The sequence below is a fragment of the Acromyrmex echinatior genome, chromosome 4 (genome assembly GCF_024713525.1).
Source record: "Acromyrmex echinatior isolate Ae372 chromosome 4, ASM2471352v2, whole genome shotgun sequence".
Lineage (NCBI taxonomy): Eukaryota > Metazoa > Arthropoda > Insecta > Hymenoptera > Formicidae > Acromyrmex > Acromyrmex echinatior.
The window spans coordinates 11,902,320-11,923,379 of record NC_141855.1 but is presented as its reverse complement, the minus strand read 5'-3'; the positions used below and the strand labels follow the sequence as shown (position 1 = coordinate 11,923,379).

The 21,060-nt window shown below is 29.4% G+C and overlaps 1 protein-coding gene across 2 annotated transcripts in view; it reads right to left on the bottom strand.

Moving 5' to 3' along the window:
• Window positions 1–80: 80 nt before the first annotated feature.
• The window catches only part of LOC105146519 (tachykinin-like peptides receptor 99D), a 103,276-nt gene continuing 82,296 nt past the window's right edge, over window positions 81–21,060 (bottom strand). The window contains exons 5-7 of one of the 2 annotated variants that reach the window (XM_011056834.2): window positions 6,907–7,103; window positions 3,706–3,851; window positions 81–2,515 (exon numbers count right to left, since the gene is read on the bottom strand). In XM_011056834.2, the coding sequence (XP_011055136.2) occupies window positions 2,394–2,515; window positions 3,706–3,851; window positions 6,907–7,103 (465 nt within the window). In that variant the 3' untranslated portion in view covers window positions 81–2,393. Of the gene's footprint in view, window positions 2,516–2,707; window positions 3,852–6,906; window positions 7,104–21,060 lie in introns of those variants that run through there. The other variant, XM_011056833.2, reaches the window with a different exon arrangement.

The window sequence follows — 21,060 nt, the reverse complement described above, 5'->3', positions numbered from 1 at the left end:
CAATAGAAATTGTTTGTACCTCAGCTTTTTCTCTCAATATACAATCTTTCGTGATATTAACTTAAAATGTAACAGCAACATAAAAAATAGGATATTTTATTTACGCATTTTTCAGAATACAATCATAATAGACTATCAGATATACGTCACAGGTACACGGAATTATATAATACCGAATAAACGAATAGAATAAGTATTTCATTTGTATAAATCGCATTTTGCATGATTCTGTTTAATTTACACTTCCTTGCGTTACATTCAGTCGCTATCTTACTAACGCAGCTTTGAATATCGTTCAGTTACATTTTATCACGTAATTTACATTTTTTTTGTGATCTCTGATATGATAACAAATATATATTCTATTAACGTATATACATTGCAGCTATATGATTCTTTTATTATGTGCTTTGACTGCGTTTTTCGTTAATAAGAAGAAATAATTCTCTAATTATTTTAAATTTTTTATAAATATGTGAATAATGTATCAGTTTGCAAAGTTTTCGCTCTTTATCTTTTTCTCTCTAATTGCAATGGAGTTTACGTTTGTGAGAAAAATTTCAAATAAAATTTTTGCTCATTTATTTATTTTTTTATTTAAAACGAGTTTTATCTAGATAGAAATTCCAATAGTTAGAGCGGCTGATGTAAAAAGCAAGTTATAAATATCACAACATAGTTATGGTATGAAAAAGTTCTCGTATCGTAGATATTCTGTTTATTATTCCGTGTGCGTCATTAATATACAGAACTGTTTTGGACTATTCAAAGAGTTGAAGTGTGTTTTCTGGTACTCAAGTGGGTTTTTTGGATTTTTTTCAGCTGCATTAGTTGTCCTCTTATTTATAAATAATCATGATTCTGTGTATTTCCCTAATTATATATTATAATTATATTTTATTAGAATTACGTTAATATATGACGTGTATTATTATGTACACCTAAACCGTATCTTAAAAAGCGTTTGTTTTCCCAGAGTATTTCTTGCTCCGACAACATTTGAAAATCTAAAAGGAACATGAATTATAAAGATATTACACATACATTTTGAGTTCATCAACGTTGTTTTACTTCCTTTAAAATTTACTGAATAAATAGGATGAAACCATATCAAAAGAAAGCACATTAAAATGAATCTCTTTTAAAATATCATGCACAATAATAGACACGAAAGAAAAAACCTGTAATTGTTTAATATAAAACGTAATTGGATTTTATCTTTACATGTATTAAAATGAGACCTACTACTTATTTTACGATATTACTTTGAATATAAAATTACGTATTAATATTAAATTTATTTCATGAGAAATGAAGCGATTGAAATTTAGATTTTCGCAAATAAGAAATAACATAGTGATAAGTTTGGACTTATTGCAGATTATCTACGAGTTTCACAACCACATCTAGTGCGCGTTTAATGTATTCACATAATTTACAATTATTAATTTATCAATAAAAAGCTTGCAGTTGATTGTGAGGATATATAATTTTATATATGAAATTTTATAATTTTTATTTTACTTAGTTTAAATTATGCATAAATTTAATTTTTTAATTCTTAGGCTTATTGATTGAAGAAATATCTTAGCTTTAAATAAGAGCCTTTAGTCTTGAATTTTTCAGTTTTCTCTTTGAAAGAATTCTTATACATATGATAGGAACACGACAATTATGCGATGATGTTATGCGTTATAAATCATTATTCCTTAGTTTTAAACATTTTTCTAACATCAAATAATCGCGACTCTTAATGCGTTTCATTTTCTTAAAAACATCATGTATTAACACTATGAAGAGAAACTGCAGTAAATACAATATTTTGGTCCGTTGATTTTTTTTAAAAGACTATGAATGGTACGCCAATAGAGATAATTTAGTGATAGTCAACATAATGAACACAGAAACACATAAAAAACATGAAGCAGTAAAACATAAGCAGTAAGTGAATTGGCTAATCACAATAGTGATTGTAAGGCAATGATGTCAAGTTCTCTGCTGTGATTGGTCGAATTGTTTACTGCCTATGTCTCTGCACTATCTTACATTTTTCTATGTGTTTCTGACTTTACTTTTTTAAGTTACATGTAATATAATAACACAGATATCTCTTCACGATTAAAAAATGTCGCATGTGACTAGAGAGAGAAACTTGATTAAAATTCTTGAAATAAAATAATTGCATTTTTGGCCTAAGTGTTATACAAAGACTAGCTTGACAGCGGGAAATAATCGCTCCTTCCCAGGATGCTGCAAAACGCAGGTGCAATTGAGCTGATTGCATCGTTGACGGAAAGAGCGCCAGCATTAAAGGGGAAATTAGATATTTTCATATCTAGATATTTTCATATCCAGGTGTGTACTCGTTGTTGCTGAGAGTTTTCTTCCTCTTGTCAGGACACATGTCCTCTGGTCTGCGAAGTCCTCCATTTTTTGCCATGATCGCGATGATGAGCCAATAGCCGGTCGTTTCCACCTCTCACTGATTGCAGGTGCAGTGGTATTCGCACTGTGCCTATCGAATTAGAAATAGAGCTTGTTTGCATCGATACATTGATTGTTGCGTATCGTGCTATATCCAAATATACTATGGTGATTAACAGCGCCGTTCCGTGCCGTTGAATTTAATGTATGCGTACGTTCAGGTATAATTCGTGCGAATTATCGAATTCGTCATCAAAATTCACATATCAAAAATCAAACGAAGTTCTCTAAAAAAATGAATGTTACTTTTTATTGCGTGCAATTATTCTAAAATCAACATATGTAAAAACTTAACTTACAACAGAAACTAAAGTGTCAGAGATACATGTGTACTTAATTGAAACTTAATAGAAGGAAATACTGTGCGAAAAATAAAAATTGAATGAACTTTTATGAGAATATAATTAGAAAAGACGATATTAGTATTTATAACAAAATGAAACAACAAAACATCTACTTAATTAAAACGCGCTAAAAACACACATAAATTTTTTTATCTTACCATATTTCGTTATCAAGAATTAATCCTTTTAGCAGTAAATTAATATGGAAATTCTGAGGTTTTGCATTTGTTAACAGGATTAATTTTTTTAAGTTCCAAATTAAAGGTTTAATTCTTGATCTTGTAAAGAATAATTCCCGCAAGTTAACGAATAACAAACATGCAATCATAGTTCATTTTCCACGTTTGTTTCGTATTTATTACTTCCCGTCAGAATTGCTGTATTGCGATCGATACGAACCAGGGGATGCGAAGCGAATGGCTCGTATCTGCATTACACATTTAACGCTAAATATATTTGATTCTCACTGGTATCGAATTTTCGTATATGCGCAAACAATTTTTATGTTGAATGGCGGTTTTATTATGTTCTGTGTTAAATGTATATATAATTTAACATGCGTCGCGAACGAGCGAAAAATTACGAGCCGGTATCTTCGATTCCACTAAATCAAATATGTACTCGAGTGCTCGAAAGCAAGATGTAAGCTTTGCTCGGAATCAAGAACAATGATATCAGAACGAGGTGCAATTCTTGGCCGCGACAACGTTGTCACGATCGACGTCCGCGAGAACGTCGGGGACCAAGTGACGCAAATCTATAGATGATGTTCGCGCGTCCCCTTGGGCTAGGTCAGTGTCGTCGAAATGAGACTCTGACTCGCTCCTAGGCGTTGTGGAGCCGGTGGTGCAAGTGTGCTCCGAGAAGGTGCACGTACCATTCCGCGATATTCTGGTGTGCATATCCGGGCTACCGGTGCAGCTGTATCTGGATGTCACGGCCTCCGAACGCGACAGAGACGGCTCCGACGTCACACGCACCCACGGACACCAGAAGAAGAATTGAGCGAAGCCACGGCGGAATCTGCACAAAGTATGTTGGAGATCGATGGAGTATATTATTCATTCTTAAAACTCATTAAACTTTAAGGTACTTTTACACAGTGAGTGCAGTTCAAGCAGCGCGTCGTCAACTGCACTCACTGCACTCATAAGAAAGTTAGTCAATTGTTTGCCGTAAATACACGTTGTGCTGTATGGACTTACAGATGTGTTTCTTTCTTTGTGTAATTTTCAATCGCTGAATAATCAATCGTTTGTGATTGTCAGTGATTAATTAATAAATCGGTTAATAAATTCCTCGTTTTATCAAATGAGTGCAATCGAAGTGTCAATATGTTGAAACGACAATTTATAAAAAAAGAATCTCATTGTGAGAACGTGTGACTTGATATCTACGTACTTAAAAATCTACGTACATTTAATATTTGAGTGAAAAAAGTGAATTACAATAAACCGAGCACTATTACTATGCATCCAAATTTATTCTTCCGACTGTTTCAAGAAACTAAAAAAACTAAAGCAAAATGGAATCATTGAATATCTACAAGATAATAACAATTTTATAATTAAGATAATAATAAGCTTTTAAAATGTATTTGGCTTACGTTTTTGTTTCAAATATTCACAACTCTTTGCTAAGAAGCGCGATCGCGTTTCTCTAAGACTTTTTATAAGTATGTAATAAATGCTACGAGCGCGACAGCGCAGATAAAATTGTTAGAGAAATTTTTGTAAAAGTGAGAAATTGGACAATAATTGCGTACTACAATATAAGTATTGTAATACCTATTGACATACAATTAAGCCTAACAAGTTTTCTGTACATCAAATTGTAAGAAACGCTCTTAAATTTCGACATACTGAAATAATTATTTGATTTGTACATCAATAATAATTTTAATTATGTGCTTATTACACGTAATTATTGTCAATGTAATTATTTTATCAATGTAATTAAAAAACAATCATACTTAAAGGGTTCAATATTCATTTTAATTTTATCATTCTAATTTATAATTTAACAAAATTAGCATATTTAAAGTATGTGAAAGACAAAGAGATAGAGAGGAAAAGTAAGAAGAAACATGTTTTTATAAATGTGTTGCCAGTTGAAACGTTTGTCGCGACAATCAATTAGAACCTTTAATGGTATTATTTATGCTTCTGATTGGTTGTCGCGATAAATGTTTCAACTGGCAACGGTTGTTTGCAACGCATTGTAGAATGCTATTTCTTCTTGTAATTTGAAAACTAAACTTCAGGCAAAATTTTTGCAAAGAAAAAATCGTCTTAGAATTAAGTCAGGAATATGATACTTCAAGAACAAACATTTATTCTGAATCACCCTGTATATATATATATGTATATTTTTACTCCTCGCAAAAAATAAATCTTTGAATAATTGTGGTCATAGATCACAAAGTTCTCTCATATACATCATATAGATCATCATATTCTTTTTATGATACGCACGGATAAAGATTGATCTTTTAAGAAAAGATTACCAAAATCATCTAATTGTTTCAGATGAAAAATCTCGTATGCAATAATATAGAGAAAAGACTGTAATTCAATTATTTCGATCTTATTGCTGCGCCGTTGTTATTATTTACCATCATTATGACATCGTGGTCTGGATGTGGAAACACAATGATACTCGCATATCATGTCATACGTAAATGAATATTTATGAGACTGAAGCATATTCTGTCGATAGCATGCAGAAAATTGAAATTGTGCGTTTGACCTGCGGATGCCTGTTACATCGCATCGAGGTGTTCAATGTATTATATTTCCATTTTGTTGGTTTCGATGTTACATTTATTTATTTTTTTCACATGTCAATAAATAGCAGCAATGCCGATGTTAGTAAGGAACAAAATGTGCACGCTGCGTGTGATGTATAAGAGAGGATTTAGGAGCGAAAAAGGGGAATTCCAAACACACACACACGCACACTCACACACATCGACTCTCGACACATTCCCATTCTCATTTGCGTGCAAACCGAAATTATTTCAATTGCTCTCCGAAGATTCGCGCGGCTTTTCTCGATGGACATAAATCGGTCAGCGACGTTCACTGAACTGGCACGTGTTTGAAAAACATATCCCTGTAGTGCAAGTTCTATGACGAATAAATCGTTTATTTTGCATATATCGGAATCTCGATTTGGTCGACCACATTTTCATTATCACGGATATTCAACATTTAACTTGATCGTTCGTGTAAACGCATTAATGGCAACGACGTTACTTCCTGTTTCTATAATAACTTTGAGCGTTTCTCCACCCTTCCTCCGAGGCATCTCTAAAGTTGGATAAGCTTATCTTTTGTGTGCTATATTGGATTAACTCTCGACAGTTCGTCAAACACTCTCGATGAGATAGCGATTGCCGGTGAAATGAGTCGGCAATCGGGTCTTAACTAAGAACTTTATAAGATAAAGCTATTGTATAATAAATGATCAAACTATTTTTACATATCTCTGTAACTTTACAAATATGTAAATACATCTGCCTTTGATTATTTTATCTTAATAACAAAGGTTATTAAAATAGATTAAGAAAGTTAACAAATACAATTTAAAAATTAATAGAATTTATACGTGACATTTTAACAAAATATAAGATATATAAACGATATTTATAATAAAAACTCAAACTCATGTCGAGAAAAAGCGATATTTGTAGCGAAGACTCGTGTTTAATTTGTGTAGATCCACTAATTAACATAGAATAATTTAAGTTAGTCCTTGCTTATCGCGATGGGCAAACTTACGAAGCGAAGCACTGCGCGGTATCCAAGATGTTGAAGAGGGAAACTTTCGCGAACTCTGTTAACAAATGATGAGAGGATTCGTCGATACTGTATCTATGTATTTGCTTATCTCGAAGTTGGTAGAATCTGCACAAGGACTCTCAAGAAATAATCTCTCCAATATATTATAATGCTGACATTGCAAGAAAATTAAACTTCTGTTACAATATATTAAAATTGTTATATGTTTTGAAAAGCATTGCGAATAACAAGGCAAAAAGCAGTCGTTTTCAAGTAAAAAGAAGTAAAAATCTTACCTAGTATTCATCCAACAATAAATTATAGGGTTGTACATGCTATTGGACATCGCCAGCCAATATATGCCTAGAAAGACCTCCTGGATGTACGGTTCATTTGTAATCTCTGGTAGGTAGGACGTCACTATGAAGTACATATGAAACGGAAGCCAGCACACTGCGAATATTACTACTACGACTATCATCATTTTTACGACCTGAAATATAAAGAAAAATCGTATCAGTCAAGATATAAAAGGAACCAGTTTCTTCATGATTAATTCACTATAAAGTTAGACTTTTCCAATAAAAATAAAAACAGCGAAGCTATTTTCAGTACCATAAAAATTTTATTGAAGAAAAAAAGTTATTATATTAGGTGTTGGAATTAATTCGTAGCGTTTTACAAGTGATGGGAAGTACTTTCATTAATGTATTTTTTAATGCTCATGTGAAATAAATAACATTCTTTCATTAAAAACGCTACGAATTAATTCCAACACCTAATATTATTTATATTTCACAACGAAGCTATCACAAAAGTATATTTTAAATAAATAAACTTAAATTCTCTTTTATATGTATTTACATTAAGATTTTCCTATAAAAGTCATATTAAATAATTAGAGAAACAATACATTATTGTTTTAAATTAAATTATATTTGGACAATATAATAAGAGAATAATCAGCTTATATGTTTCATATTTAATTAAATTCGGGAGATTATATTCTGCTCATTTTAATATGTGTAAATAATTATAATTATTTTATGTTATAAATGTATTTATATATGAATATGTAACGTATGATTTTATGTCGCCAAATTATCGATGATTTTAATGAAAACACCTGTTAGATTCGATTTGTATACGCAACGCGCGTTGCGAATGAAGATTCCCGTGACTATCAAGGGAGGTTTCCTGTATTTATAGTAATATTCTGTGAAACATATCGAAATAATGTGATTAATTATGATAAATAAAACTACTGATTGTTTCTATATGCAGTTTCTACTTTGTCAATTACGATCGGAAAACTATAATAAATACTTCTTTGAATTTGCATTTTCTACAAAGAATTCTACAGGTGATTAAAGCTACGATAACAAAGTGCTTGTAACATATCGATTTCTCCGTCGTTTTTGTTATTATCGCGAGATTCAATTTTGTCTTACCTTCTCTTCCGCGTTATATTACACTTTTGTCTGTTCGAAGAGGAATTCTCCTTTCCGTTGAAATTAACAATTTACTCAACTTCGCACAGGTATAGTTCTCGTAATCAGTTGAGGACAGCTTATAGAGAACAGCTATTTGAGAAATAACTTAAATTGGATTTCTTGAGATAATTACGAGTTGTACCTTATTATCTTCTTTAGATAATAAAATTAAAAAGTAGATTTACATTCTCTCTGTGGGTAGGTAGGCGTGATTTGCACTGTGCACTATGCATGGACCTGGCAATTAATTCCATTGTAATTTACAACAATGAATACCGCTCATCAATTCATATTCAAAAATATAATTTTGAAATTTCAATGCAAGCACTTCGAAAAATTGCTTTAGTGCAGCGGACCATGATATTTCCTTCGAATATTTATGTCTGACCCTTGGCAAGTGTTTGTAAAGCTTTGAAACATCCAGAGCACATTTTTATTGCTTCTACACGTTCTCTACAAAGTCGGATAAGAATTTGCATTTTTCTTTCTTCTTCGAAAAATCCACGATAATCGCATAGCGTTTTATTCGCGGCAATGAATTTTGAGTAGCTCTGTCTTTGTATAACTTATTTTTCCTTTTTCTGTTCTTCCATGCTATCTTTTTTAAATCCGCAAAAGTATACATTTCTTTAATCCATTTATGAATATATAAATGGATTTAAAAAAATTAAAAATTTTTTACATTATATATACAATAATATAAGAATTTTATTTACGACATATGTAATATAAAATTGCACAAAATCTCTCGTCTTAAAATGAAACTGAATCGAAAAAGATACGTTGAAATTAAGAAATGATTAATCTATATTTAATATTACTTTTATTTTAAGGAAAGAATCAGAAAAATCGATCATTCGGAAAATCCGAACGCCAGAAGGGAATTAGTGAGTGGCATATTTCATCGCTATCAGTGCCGATTCTTCCGTTAAAGCAATTAAGAGAATTGCTCTCTCGTCATTAATGTTCCGAAATAACAGATGAGAGATTGATCTTATACAATTCGGCCCACGTGAACATCTTAGCCGATTTTTTTATTCGGAAAGAGAATGATTCTGCTGTCGTTGCTGCTGGGTAAGTATAATTAAGGCCAAGAGTAGTTTCAGCGGGTGTTGGCGTCTCGACGACTGGTCACATTATCCAACATCTCCTTTCTTCTTCGAAATGTCAGATTTTACCGTCAGCTTCACTGTTAGTTTCCCTATTGTTCTCGCGAGTTTGTAGTAGCGCGCACATTCATACACCAGCATTTGACACGATCTCAAAAATCTTCCTTCTACGAGATTTATAAAGTGTTACAATGACATAACTACCATAAAAGGCATTATTTATTGTTTATATTACCGAGCTAAGTATTGAAAATATTTCAGATGTTATACATCTTTTTTATTTTCTCAATGACAAATTAAACACCATAATAATTATAGGGCCGTATATGTGAGAACATAAACTATAGTAATTAATGCTTTAAACAGTCTAGCTGGATCTTAAATGCTTCTATGATTGTGTGTGAATTTATATACTACGTATGTAGTCCTTTTTTCTTTTAAATGCGCGCCGAAATGATTTTTCGGTTTTGAAACGCTAATTCTACTAAACTATTTCAGTAATATCACGAGTTAAAATTGAATAACATTTTAACAATTTTTTGATGCTTTTTCGCATTTTCGAAACGATCTTAATTATGTTGAGTAACATATTAAAATAGACCGTTTAAGGCTTTGATTGCTGTAATTAAAATATCATTGTTTTATCATTGTACGTTTAAAGGTATAACATAAAATTGGATTCTTGTCATTCTTGTTTTTAATAAACATTAAGATTTCTATATATAATCATATTTCGGTTGAGAATAAACTTAGCGGAAAGCAAATATTATATTCTAAAATATGATACGGTTTAGTAAACCTTGGTACATAGTTAATTAATTCGATGTTCGTTACGTCGTATTTGTAATCGCGACTTAATCGGAGAATTCAGAAAATTTGTCTTAAATATTTTATTTCAAAAATCAATTTTTAAGAAAAACTTATTATATGTGTATATACGTATATTAATAGTTTTTAATCATTTTGTGGAGATTTGAGAAGAGAGCAATTACTTATGTCAAAAACTTGATCTCAAATAATCTTTTTATCAATCTATTTAGGAAGAATTATATATCATTTAGATTCTCTCATTAAAAGAAACAGTTAAATAATTCGCGAGTAATAATTTAAATTTATTATTAGTAATATACGTATTTATATAGTATGTATATATATATATATATATATATATATATATATTTATATATTATTAAGTTGAAGAAAATTTTTTCGTCAATTAAAATTTATACAACGAAGCGTCCTCTCGATCGAAATTAATCGTTATTTACTTTTACATTCACATACAAAAATTCAATATAATACTGAAAGATAGTGATTAATTACTTATTCTGATCTTGATATTATTAATTTTAATAATAAAAGCGTAGTGTTTAATAAGTAATTAATCATTACCTTTCGATAAAAATTTCTGTAAAGGTAGACGATTTTAATCAGCTCAGGAAACAAAATGCGAAATGTGAGATATTAGTTTATTTATCGGAATGCGAAGAATAGTTATTTGATGTGATTTTATTTTATACAATATTAAATGTTTCAAGACAATGACAATTTTGCTTACGCACAATGTCACACTGTGTTTACGCATAAGGTCGTCACTATATTTGCTCAATGAAATTCAAGCCAACAGGTTGTGACGCGATCTGCTCTTCGTATCTTATTATCTTATTATCCTATACTGAAAAAAAAGATTTCATATCAGCAGCATTTTTAATTGAAAATAATTTTGTTAATTTAATAACATTAATAACATTAATAAAGCAAATATACATTATGTTTATGTTTAATAAAATTTTAATTATTCCATTATATAACAAGATTATTTCCACTTAAAATAATGCTGTGCTGAGAGAAATGTTTTGTACTAATAACCAAAGTTACTGACACAAAAACTATTTGTTGATATATGATCAATCAAACCGTTATTTATAACTACGATAATATTAATTTATTGAATTTACTAAATGAATTAATAATTTAATGGTACAAAACTGTTTTGTATGATGTTTATAGATTTTTTGTAGTTAGAAATAGAACATTTTGTTACTGGAACAAAATGAATAATATATATCTCTCGCTTTCTACAGAATGAAATTATGTTTGGCGTTTTTGAATTTCCTTAGCTTAGCAAAAATATATATTAAGCCATACATAATGATTAGACTACGTAGTAGAGATTGAGATTGAGATTAATATTGAGATTAAGATTGAAGATTGTTCAATCACATTATAAATTGTATCCAACAGCAGTTAAGTCAAACAATACTTGTAATATTGAGCGTTTTTCCATTTCGTGTATCAAAGCATATTCTTTCTCTTTAGTCCATATTTATATTTTCGGAGGTATTTTTCACATATTTTCATTAATTAATTGAATTGTCAATGTATTTTTTATAACTCTTTTAACGTCACGTGACTGAAATACTGAAAGCTTATTGGTTGAGATTGAGATTGAAGATTGGAAAGATAGACGGAGCCTTATATTTTAATCTGCAATTTCAATCTCAGCCTGCTCTGTTTTCATTGGTCGAACGTCAATCTTAATCTCAATCTCAATCTCCAATACATAGTTTGATCACAGCTTTAGAGCAATTGAGATTACTAATTGCTCGAAAAAAATAGTTACCATGATTGATCATAGTGTAACAACAACCGAGAAGTCCACGAGATTAGTTTCTAATCGTTTCGACTTCATACAGGTAGACGTTGAATTTCTCTTACGAAAAGACACGCCATCTCTGATAATTCCGCGAAACGCTCTTTGCTCTACATAGTGGATTATTTTGTTGAAATTACTAAAAGAATACTTATTTTGTGAGATGGTAGTCTCACATTGTTATTTACAAAACGTAAGTAATCAAATAAATTTGTATTGTTAAATAAAAAAATTTTGTTCATCTAACAAAAAATATTTTATTTTTACAAAATAATCCAATGATAATCGACCATTTGTAAATAATTCTCTTTTTTCGTTACCATTACTATATCTTTTTTCTCAGTGATGGATGCAACATTTTTTTTAGTGTACGGAACGTGATCGTAAAAAGTATTAGACGATTATTTTACAATTATTGCAGGAAGCCCTTATTAATGCATAATTAAAATCGTATGAATGTATCAAAACGATTATCACGAAGCAAATATTTTGCGGTGTATATTTTATTTGAAATATGAGACTCAGAACGAGATAGAGAAATAGAGAAATAGAGAGAGATAGGAATTATAATTTATTATTTCGTGATATTTACGGACAATCAATAACTCATCGCAATGTTTACCGATGTTTAAATTTCTTATTATTGCATGTTAAGTATTTAGATATAATTTACCAATTTGCGATAACGCGAAGTAATATATACAGATTCGCTGGATCGAATTATTGAAATAATGAGAAGTATTATATCATATTATATTGATTATGTACGAATAACTAATTTAAAGTGAAAAAAAAAATAGAATACTTAAGTACAATTACTTTTCAGAATACGTTAAATACTGTCGTGGAGAATGGGGACGATAGTTTGGTGTTTATTTTTATAGCAAGGCTGCCGTGCCGTAGTCGTATTATCATTCACACGGCGCAGTAATTAGCGAGATTCAAGTCGGAAGATAGCAGTTGCATACTTACTACCCTGTACTAAAGACTAATAAGAGTTTGGACACGAGCTGCATTTTGCAGGTCTCTAGTTTTAGCAAAATCAGCGAAAGAGAACATACATTCATTATTTCTTTCTCTTTCTATTCTATCTTTTCCTTATTCCTCTCTTAGGAATTACTAAAAAATGCAGACCAAAACTGAATCAAAACTGCACTGGAAAAAAAGTTTGATAATAGCTATCAAATGTTTAGTAAAATAAATGTTAAGAATATAAATAACCAAAAATTATTTAATTAATATTATATAATACAATTTAATTTTTTATAAATATTAAATATTATACGATAATTGTTTGATAATACTTACAAAACAATTAGATAATTAAAATTATTTTTTATTATATAAAACAAACATTTAATAGTTATTACTAAATTTTTTCGGTGTGCTTGTCACATGTCCAGACTTTTATCCAAAGGATCTCTAATTCGTACAATAAAATGTGTATCGCGTACGATTACGTTGAGTGCCACGTAAAGTACGATTATTTTATTATATTTTATTATATTACTAATATGCAAGATTAATCACATTTTCACAAATATCGTATTACAGAGGTATGGACGAATCAACTGAGAGTAGGAGGTGACCTGGGAGGTATTCGGAGCAATCGTAGGGTAAGTAAATTGTTATCTCTTATTTAACTTGTTAACTACAAAAGGAATCGTTTATAATCATATTATATGCGCGGGTAATATTTATTCTATTAAATATTATTCTAGTCTATTGCTGTAATTACATGTACTTATTTCTACTTCACAGTTCAATGTAATTCTGCTGTAATCATAACTCCACCGCTGCGAGCGTACGTATCGTATCGGTGAATAATATAATGTTATTTTATTAAGATGATAGATTGACATGGAAATTATATAAGATATGTATAAAATATAAAAGTATATGAAGGTTAAAAATGAAAAAGAATATAAATAAGTGAACATCTTATAAAGATTTTATAAAAATTGTATCTATTATATCTTCAGAAAGGAAGAAATTATTGCAAATATTTAATCTTAAAAGTATATAAGCATTATTGAATATTTTATATAGAAATTGGTAAGATTTTCAAGAAAGATAAATGCGGACATCATGAAGACGTACATTTTATTTAATTAATTTTTTATCATAAAATTTTGTTTAAGTAGATTATCATAGAATTTAACTTTTTATTAGATTATTGCTCAACTTATTAAAAATAAGAAAAAAGAAAATAGATAGCATGAAATTATGATGAGTTAATTTAATCCTAATTATAGGATATGAATTTTGTCTAAAAAATGCATTAAATGAAATGCTCAAAATAAAGTCTCATATCTTATATAAGACAAAACCGTTCAATAGTTACATTTCCATTAAAGATACTAAATTGAACATAAGAAGTTAATGATTACACTCGTGAAACTCGACGTCATTAAAATATCTATTGCACGAATATGTTATAGAATATTTCGCGATATTGTATATATGATGATTATATCATATAATTGGAGCATGTACTATAAATGTATTATTTTAAACGATATAAAGTCAAAACGATGAATATAGACGAGTTATAAAAAATTAAAACATAAAACTGCTTTATTTATTAAAAAAAAATAAAATTAGTAATTTACTATTATTTTCTATTAAATAAATGATTGAATATACTATTTGATAATAGAATATTTTTTTATTATATTAAGGAAGAGACAGAAACAATTTGCTAAAGTATAAAAAAATGAGCTACATATAGATTTAAAAATAATTTTGTTGAATTCTGTGTATCAGTACATATAATTAATATTTAATCTTGAAAACACTGATTTTAAATTTTATTTTTAAAAAATATCTGAGAAGAAAAGATATATAAAGTAATGTAGACTTTTCTACAATTTTTTTCTATTGTCTTCCCTATTTTTAAAATTTATTTTCATTTTTATTTTACATAAATATCTTGCTTTTCCTCTATTTTCATTGTTCATGAGAAAGGAATATCGTAACGAAATTTAAATAAAAATTTTATATTCTCTCTTCTCTAAATTAAATATTTCATAGAAAATTTTTTGCTCATCATAATTTCATTCTATCTATTTTCTTTTTTTCTTATTTTTAATAAGGTGTATAGACACGTGAAACAAAATATAACTTTGCGAAGGTTATTGCAAGAGTTACAGGTATACGTAAATGTATTCTAAATGTATTTACGCTTTAAGTTCAAGAGCGACACTCCGAAGAGTTTAAATACTTTACCTCTACAGGTTTATGTTTCACGCGCACCGCACTTTGCATGCATTTAAAATTTCGCATCGTAAATAGCTTTTTAAATTTTGAAGAGCGCGTCTATAGTTACTGAGAAACGCGAGAAAAATATAACAGCCGTATAATGAACTGAAGGTTTGCGTTTGACGGCTTTGGCTTTGCTCCATTCGTATGTAAATCTAACTCGAAGGGCGTTTGTGTAATTTGTAAACCGAATAGCGCTGAGTAAAGCACTCTTTTGAATAAATTTTTGAATAAAACGAAACCTAACGAGAAATTTTCCGAAGATGCAAAAAAAAAAGAAAGATATTGAGAATATCTCTTCACAGAATAGCATAAATAGGAATTATGTGCGCGTCAACTGAAGCCATAACATTTTCATCGCAGTAATTACAATGTCGATAAAAGTCGCAGCACAAACTTTTGCATAACGCACAATGCATAGTGCATAAAAAAATCAACCAATTAAAATTCCTTTTTTCCGTAAAATGGAAGGAAAGGAAATATTCTGATTGGTTGATTCTCTTATGCATTAGGGAAGACCGGGGCTAATAGACTCATTTTTCAGTTTCGAATTTTTACAGACAAAATTGAGACTTATCAAAAAAATGAATTCTACACCAGTTACTACATATATTTGACTACTTAATAATATTTTAATAATAAGGGGAAACTGATAACTAATATGAAAAAAATGCGTTTTTCTAATGCATTCCATCTGATTCAACTAACCCCGGAGTAATTCGATTAAGATTATTAAAATAAAGATTAATGTATTTTAAGCTACATCTTTGGTTACATATTAATAAAACTTTTATAAAATTATATTTTAAACACAAACATTCGCAGGGCAAGCAATACTTCTTTTTGTAATTTGTTCATTTCGTGCAAAAACACGTCGAATAAGTCTTTTCGAGATTGGACATGAGGAAACTAAACTTATAATATTTATCACTGAGGAAAACCTCTTTAAAGGAATAAAATTTTGAGTAAGTATTATAAGAATCGTCACTAAATAAGTCATACAGTTCCATGCTGTTAGTCTACTATCCCCATTCATTCATTTTTTAAAAATATTAACAATATACGATAATAATACGATAACGGAGACACATAGACAAAAAAATCTGTTGGACTTTATTAAGTAAGAACTATCTAAATAAAAATCAAATATCTCAGACAATCATATACAATAGTAAAACCAAAACTTTAACAATAAAAATATTTACTTAGTACGATTTTTTAAAATTGTGGTATAACTTCTATCATAGATGTGTTCGCAACAAGATGTTACAGCAGACTTAGCGGCAGTTGCTGTTGCGTGCTCAGACACGTTTACGCATGTCTCGCGTTTTTGTTTTTAATGTAACCTCGATTATTCTACTTACCTATATTCAACTGACCCCGGTCTCCCCTATATGTTATGCAAAAGTCTGTTACGACAGTCTACAGGTACGGATCATTTGTCCAATTATTGTAGACTAAAACTACATATTCTATACTCGTATTACGCGACGAGATAGAGCAGACGTCTTTTGTCATTTAATCGAAATCCAATCTCTACTTGAATATATCGAGGAGACCCGCTTAACTAGATTCTACTAATTATCGTTACAATCCTCCGCGTTTAATTAAATGTAGATGCGTTATTTCTTTCTTTTATTAATTAAGAAGAATTATAGTAGTGAAGAAATTTTATAGATTGTTTAAAACAGAGTATTGAGAAGTGTTTTATGATCGTGTATTTAACATTTTGATCAAATTATGCATTGTAACATAAAATTCTTGCTTCCTATATTTTGGGATTATTTTATATAATAATATTTTCAAATATAACTTTTATATTATAGTAATGTTTTTAAACAATGAATAGAATTAAGTTATTACTTTATTCGTACACTATGAGCAAATAAGACTTAGAATAGACTTCGAAATCTAAATCATAACTAAAAGCAATGCTTAAAGAAATTTAATATTGAAAAGTAATGATTAATTATTTATTTTGAGTTATAAAAGCACTGTTATTTAGTACTCAAAATAAGTAATTTTTAATAAAAAATTGAATTTCTTTAAAGATAGAAAGCTGAGCAATTAAAATTCAAATGATAGGTTAAGTCGTGGCTTTACTGTTTTCAATTATTAAACTGAATTTTATAATTTTATTATTTTTATTACACTTTAGTGTCTTTGAGTACTTAAAAGGCAAGGTTGTTACAATGATTAATTACTACAATTATGTTTTTGTAATAGACGTAAATTTCAGGAAAGTCAGTGCCAATGTAATTTCTAATATTAAACATTTCTTTGAAGAGTATAAAAAAGAATGTAACTATATAAAATTCAGTTTAATAATTAATCAATAATTATAATTTAATAATTTTTTGAATTAGTATCAAATGTTTTTAAATTGTACATGTTTCTATTAAGAAGATTTCAACGAGAAATGCATTAGGAATATATATATATATATATATATATATATATATATATATATATATATCATGCATTTGTAATTTATATACACAGCTGTGCGTAATTAGCAGAGACGAATTAAGAATTCAATCTCTTTTACAGTATAAATATTCGAGAAAATATGCAATTATTCTTCTTGCACTCGTATCGATCGCTTCGTTGCGAATTCATTACGTCCATTTAGGACGACCATTTTTATATCCGATAATTACATTCCATTTATTCTCTTCTCCGCAATCACTCTACTCGATTAGATAGTATCTCAACATTAATTATGTGCGGTTAAATCGCGTGTATATATATATATATATATATATATATATATATATATATATATATTATCGTGCAAAATTTAAATATTAAAAAAACATTTATTACATTTATCACTATTTCACATAATTTATCATATCCTATTTAAAAAGTTGCAGCTTTTATTCTTGCAATATTTGCAAGAATAAAATAGAGGCAGCGTTGACCGAAAAATGGAAACTTATATCTAATCATTTTTCACTCCGTTCGAAACACAGATCACAAACGATAGTAGACAATAAACGCTTTTATAGGCAATCGATATCCGGCATGTATCACTAACATGTTAAAATACACATTTTTTTCTCTGAAACAAAGGGATCATCCCCCGGAGGCCACTTCTCTTCCCTTTTTCTCTTTTTCTCTTTTTCTGTGGTCAAAAATCAACTAAGCACTCCAGTGTGTTACTGTCTGTAGAGGATAGATGACTTTCCTCTCAAACTTTATTGACCGAAAGTTGAGAGAGTTAAAGTCTAAGTGTCGGAAATGGAAGCCCATGAAGATGCAGACCGGGACTCGTCTAATTACGAATTATGACCAGACTTTAGATTTGAGCTGCCTTCTCTGAGATTCATGGTAGCAGGATAATGACTCGGAATATCTCACGTACACTTGCGATCTTTGCTCGTTAAGCTTGCAAATAGTCATTGCACATTGCGTTTAAGACTAATTAGGAAGACATTTTTCAGCGGACGCTTTCATACTCAAATCGAATGAAGCATCGTTGCGTTGTAATCACATTTTTTTCATTTCGCAGTGAAGAAAATTGGACGAAAGGAAAACAGAAAAAAATTATTAGTAACATTGAGATACAACTTTTTAAAATGCTTGTAGATGTTTGCGAAAAATGTATGATGCTTGAAATTAATTTTATTGTCCTTACTATTACAGTAAAATTTCTACTTTCATATTCAGTCTACATCCAAAAAATTGTGTATCTTATCTCTGAACTCTGAACTCTGAACATTCTGTACATCTATTGTATAATTTTTCTGCCAGCGCGGTAAAATGGGTACTTGGTTTTAGCTATAAAAGGTCTTCGCGATCTGAAAGTCTGCGCATACATTCATCATACAGGCAGTAAAAATTACCATAATGATTTATTATGATAAGAAAAGACAAAGATGTATTTCGGATTTTTTGCGTGTAACTATGGATCTCGTTGCTATGGATATTATTGGAGAATCGCTGATGTTATTCATAAGAGAAGAAAATCATTGGATTCCCCGCAGCTACTAAAACGGAGCTGATAAGCCGAGTTTATGAGGGTTGGATAAAGGCAATATCATCAGCTGCTGAATATTATCGTTTTATATGAATCTTAATGCCGTTTATATGCGTATTCTCTGAATTTCTGAATTTGATGTATGTGTATTAGTCGATTATGTAGCATTGTTCACATTTGCAGTTGATATAGGTTTACATCATTTGCCATAATTAACACGCAACCTTCCTAATATTCGTAAATGGCAGATGCTATATGTCTCTTCTCCGAAAACATATATAATTTATAATAATCTATAATAATAATTGCATTAAGGTATGGCATTCACGCAAAAATTAACTACTAATAATCTTTCATTAAAAATTTTGAAAATATGTACTTTTATGTTATTTTTAATGCTGAATTTAACAGTGTAAAAATAAATTAATAAAAAAATTTTTTTTTCCATTTTTTTGAAAAAAAATTTGACAAATAATTAGATCGTAAAATCCATATTTTAATTTGTTGGATATCTTTCATGTAATATATAGGAAAAATATAAGTCAAAAAGTTAAACTTTTCTCATTGTTATAAAGTTTTTTTTGAAAAATAAATTTTTATTTTTTCAATGTCCGTGTACTTAACATTGTATTTTTTATGTACTTTAATATTTTCTTTGTATAATGTAAATATAATATAAATATAATCCTTGGTCGCAGTTCGATTCACGTGAGCATTATTTATCGTTGTATAGATATTTGATAATCAACAAGGATGAAATGCTATATAAATAGCATACTCATATCATTAATCGTCTAATTGTAATTAATTGGCCCACTCTAAATAACTAAAATTTAAAACTGTTTCTCAGTGTTGCTCTTATAACTGTATATTACAAATATTATACAGGGTATTCGAAAAGAATAGGACCTTCCTATAATCTCCAAAAGTACGCACTTTCAGGGAAAATGACTCCAATAAAAGTTGTAGGGGTTATGAAGGACTATCTTTTGGTGATCTTGAATAATTGTTTAAAGGTTGCATAAAGAGATATTAGCCGACGACTAAAACCTTTTGAATGTTGTTTAGAATTATGTCCTGAATAATATTTATCGAAATCAAGATTATTGGAGATTGTTCCTCTTATTTTCATTTTTTACGTAAAAATGAATTTTTAGTATAAAAATGAAAATAAGAGAAATAATTTCCAATGTGTGGCCTTGAACTTAACAAATATTATCTAGGATATGATCCTGAACATTTAAGGGAGGGTATTCACGCAAAAATCAACTGCCAATAATTTTTCATTAAAAATTTTGAAAATATTGAAGGGAATAACTATGAAATGCATTATATGATTACTATCGATAGTTTCTTGCTGTGCAATGTGCTAATAAACGTGTAATGCTATTTTCAATGGATATTCAACGGATATTGAATTGATTGACGAGATAATTAGACGTAAGATGCACTGTTGTAATAATTACAGAATTCCTTTTGTGAATATGAAATATTTATGATTTATTTAGCATCTTCTAAGGGAAGTGAGGCAATATTTATTTCTTTCTCAGCATGTTACGGCAACGAACAAAAGACTAGAACGTGAACTGAAATTGTCTAAAGTTCCATCTAAACTTAATTAATTGAAATAGTTCGTATATCGGTTTTGACTGGGTGAGAGAGAGTAAGATAAAGAACGTGCGCGAGATTACTCACAATCAGTTGCATCACTTCGTGTAAATACGTTACAAGTACTGACACGACACTGCACTTTAATTACTTAAACGTCATCGAAAGACACAAGAAGTGTGTAACAATTTCCAACATGAGTTTATGAAGTTTATTAACATCCATTTCTTCGTTCATGAAGTATTTAAAAGCAATGATTTTATTCCCTTTCTGATTAAATATTATCTATTGTCGAGATGAAAAAAAAAATAGGGAGAGAGAAAAAGAGGGAGAGAGAAGAACTT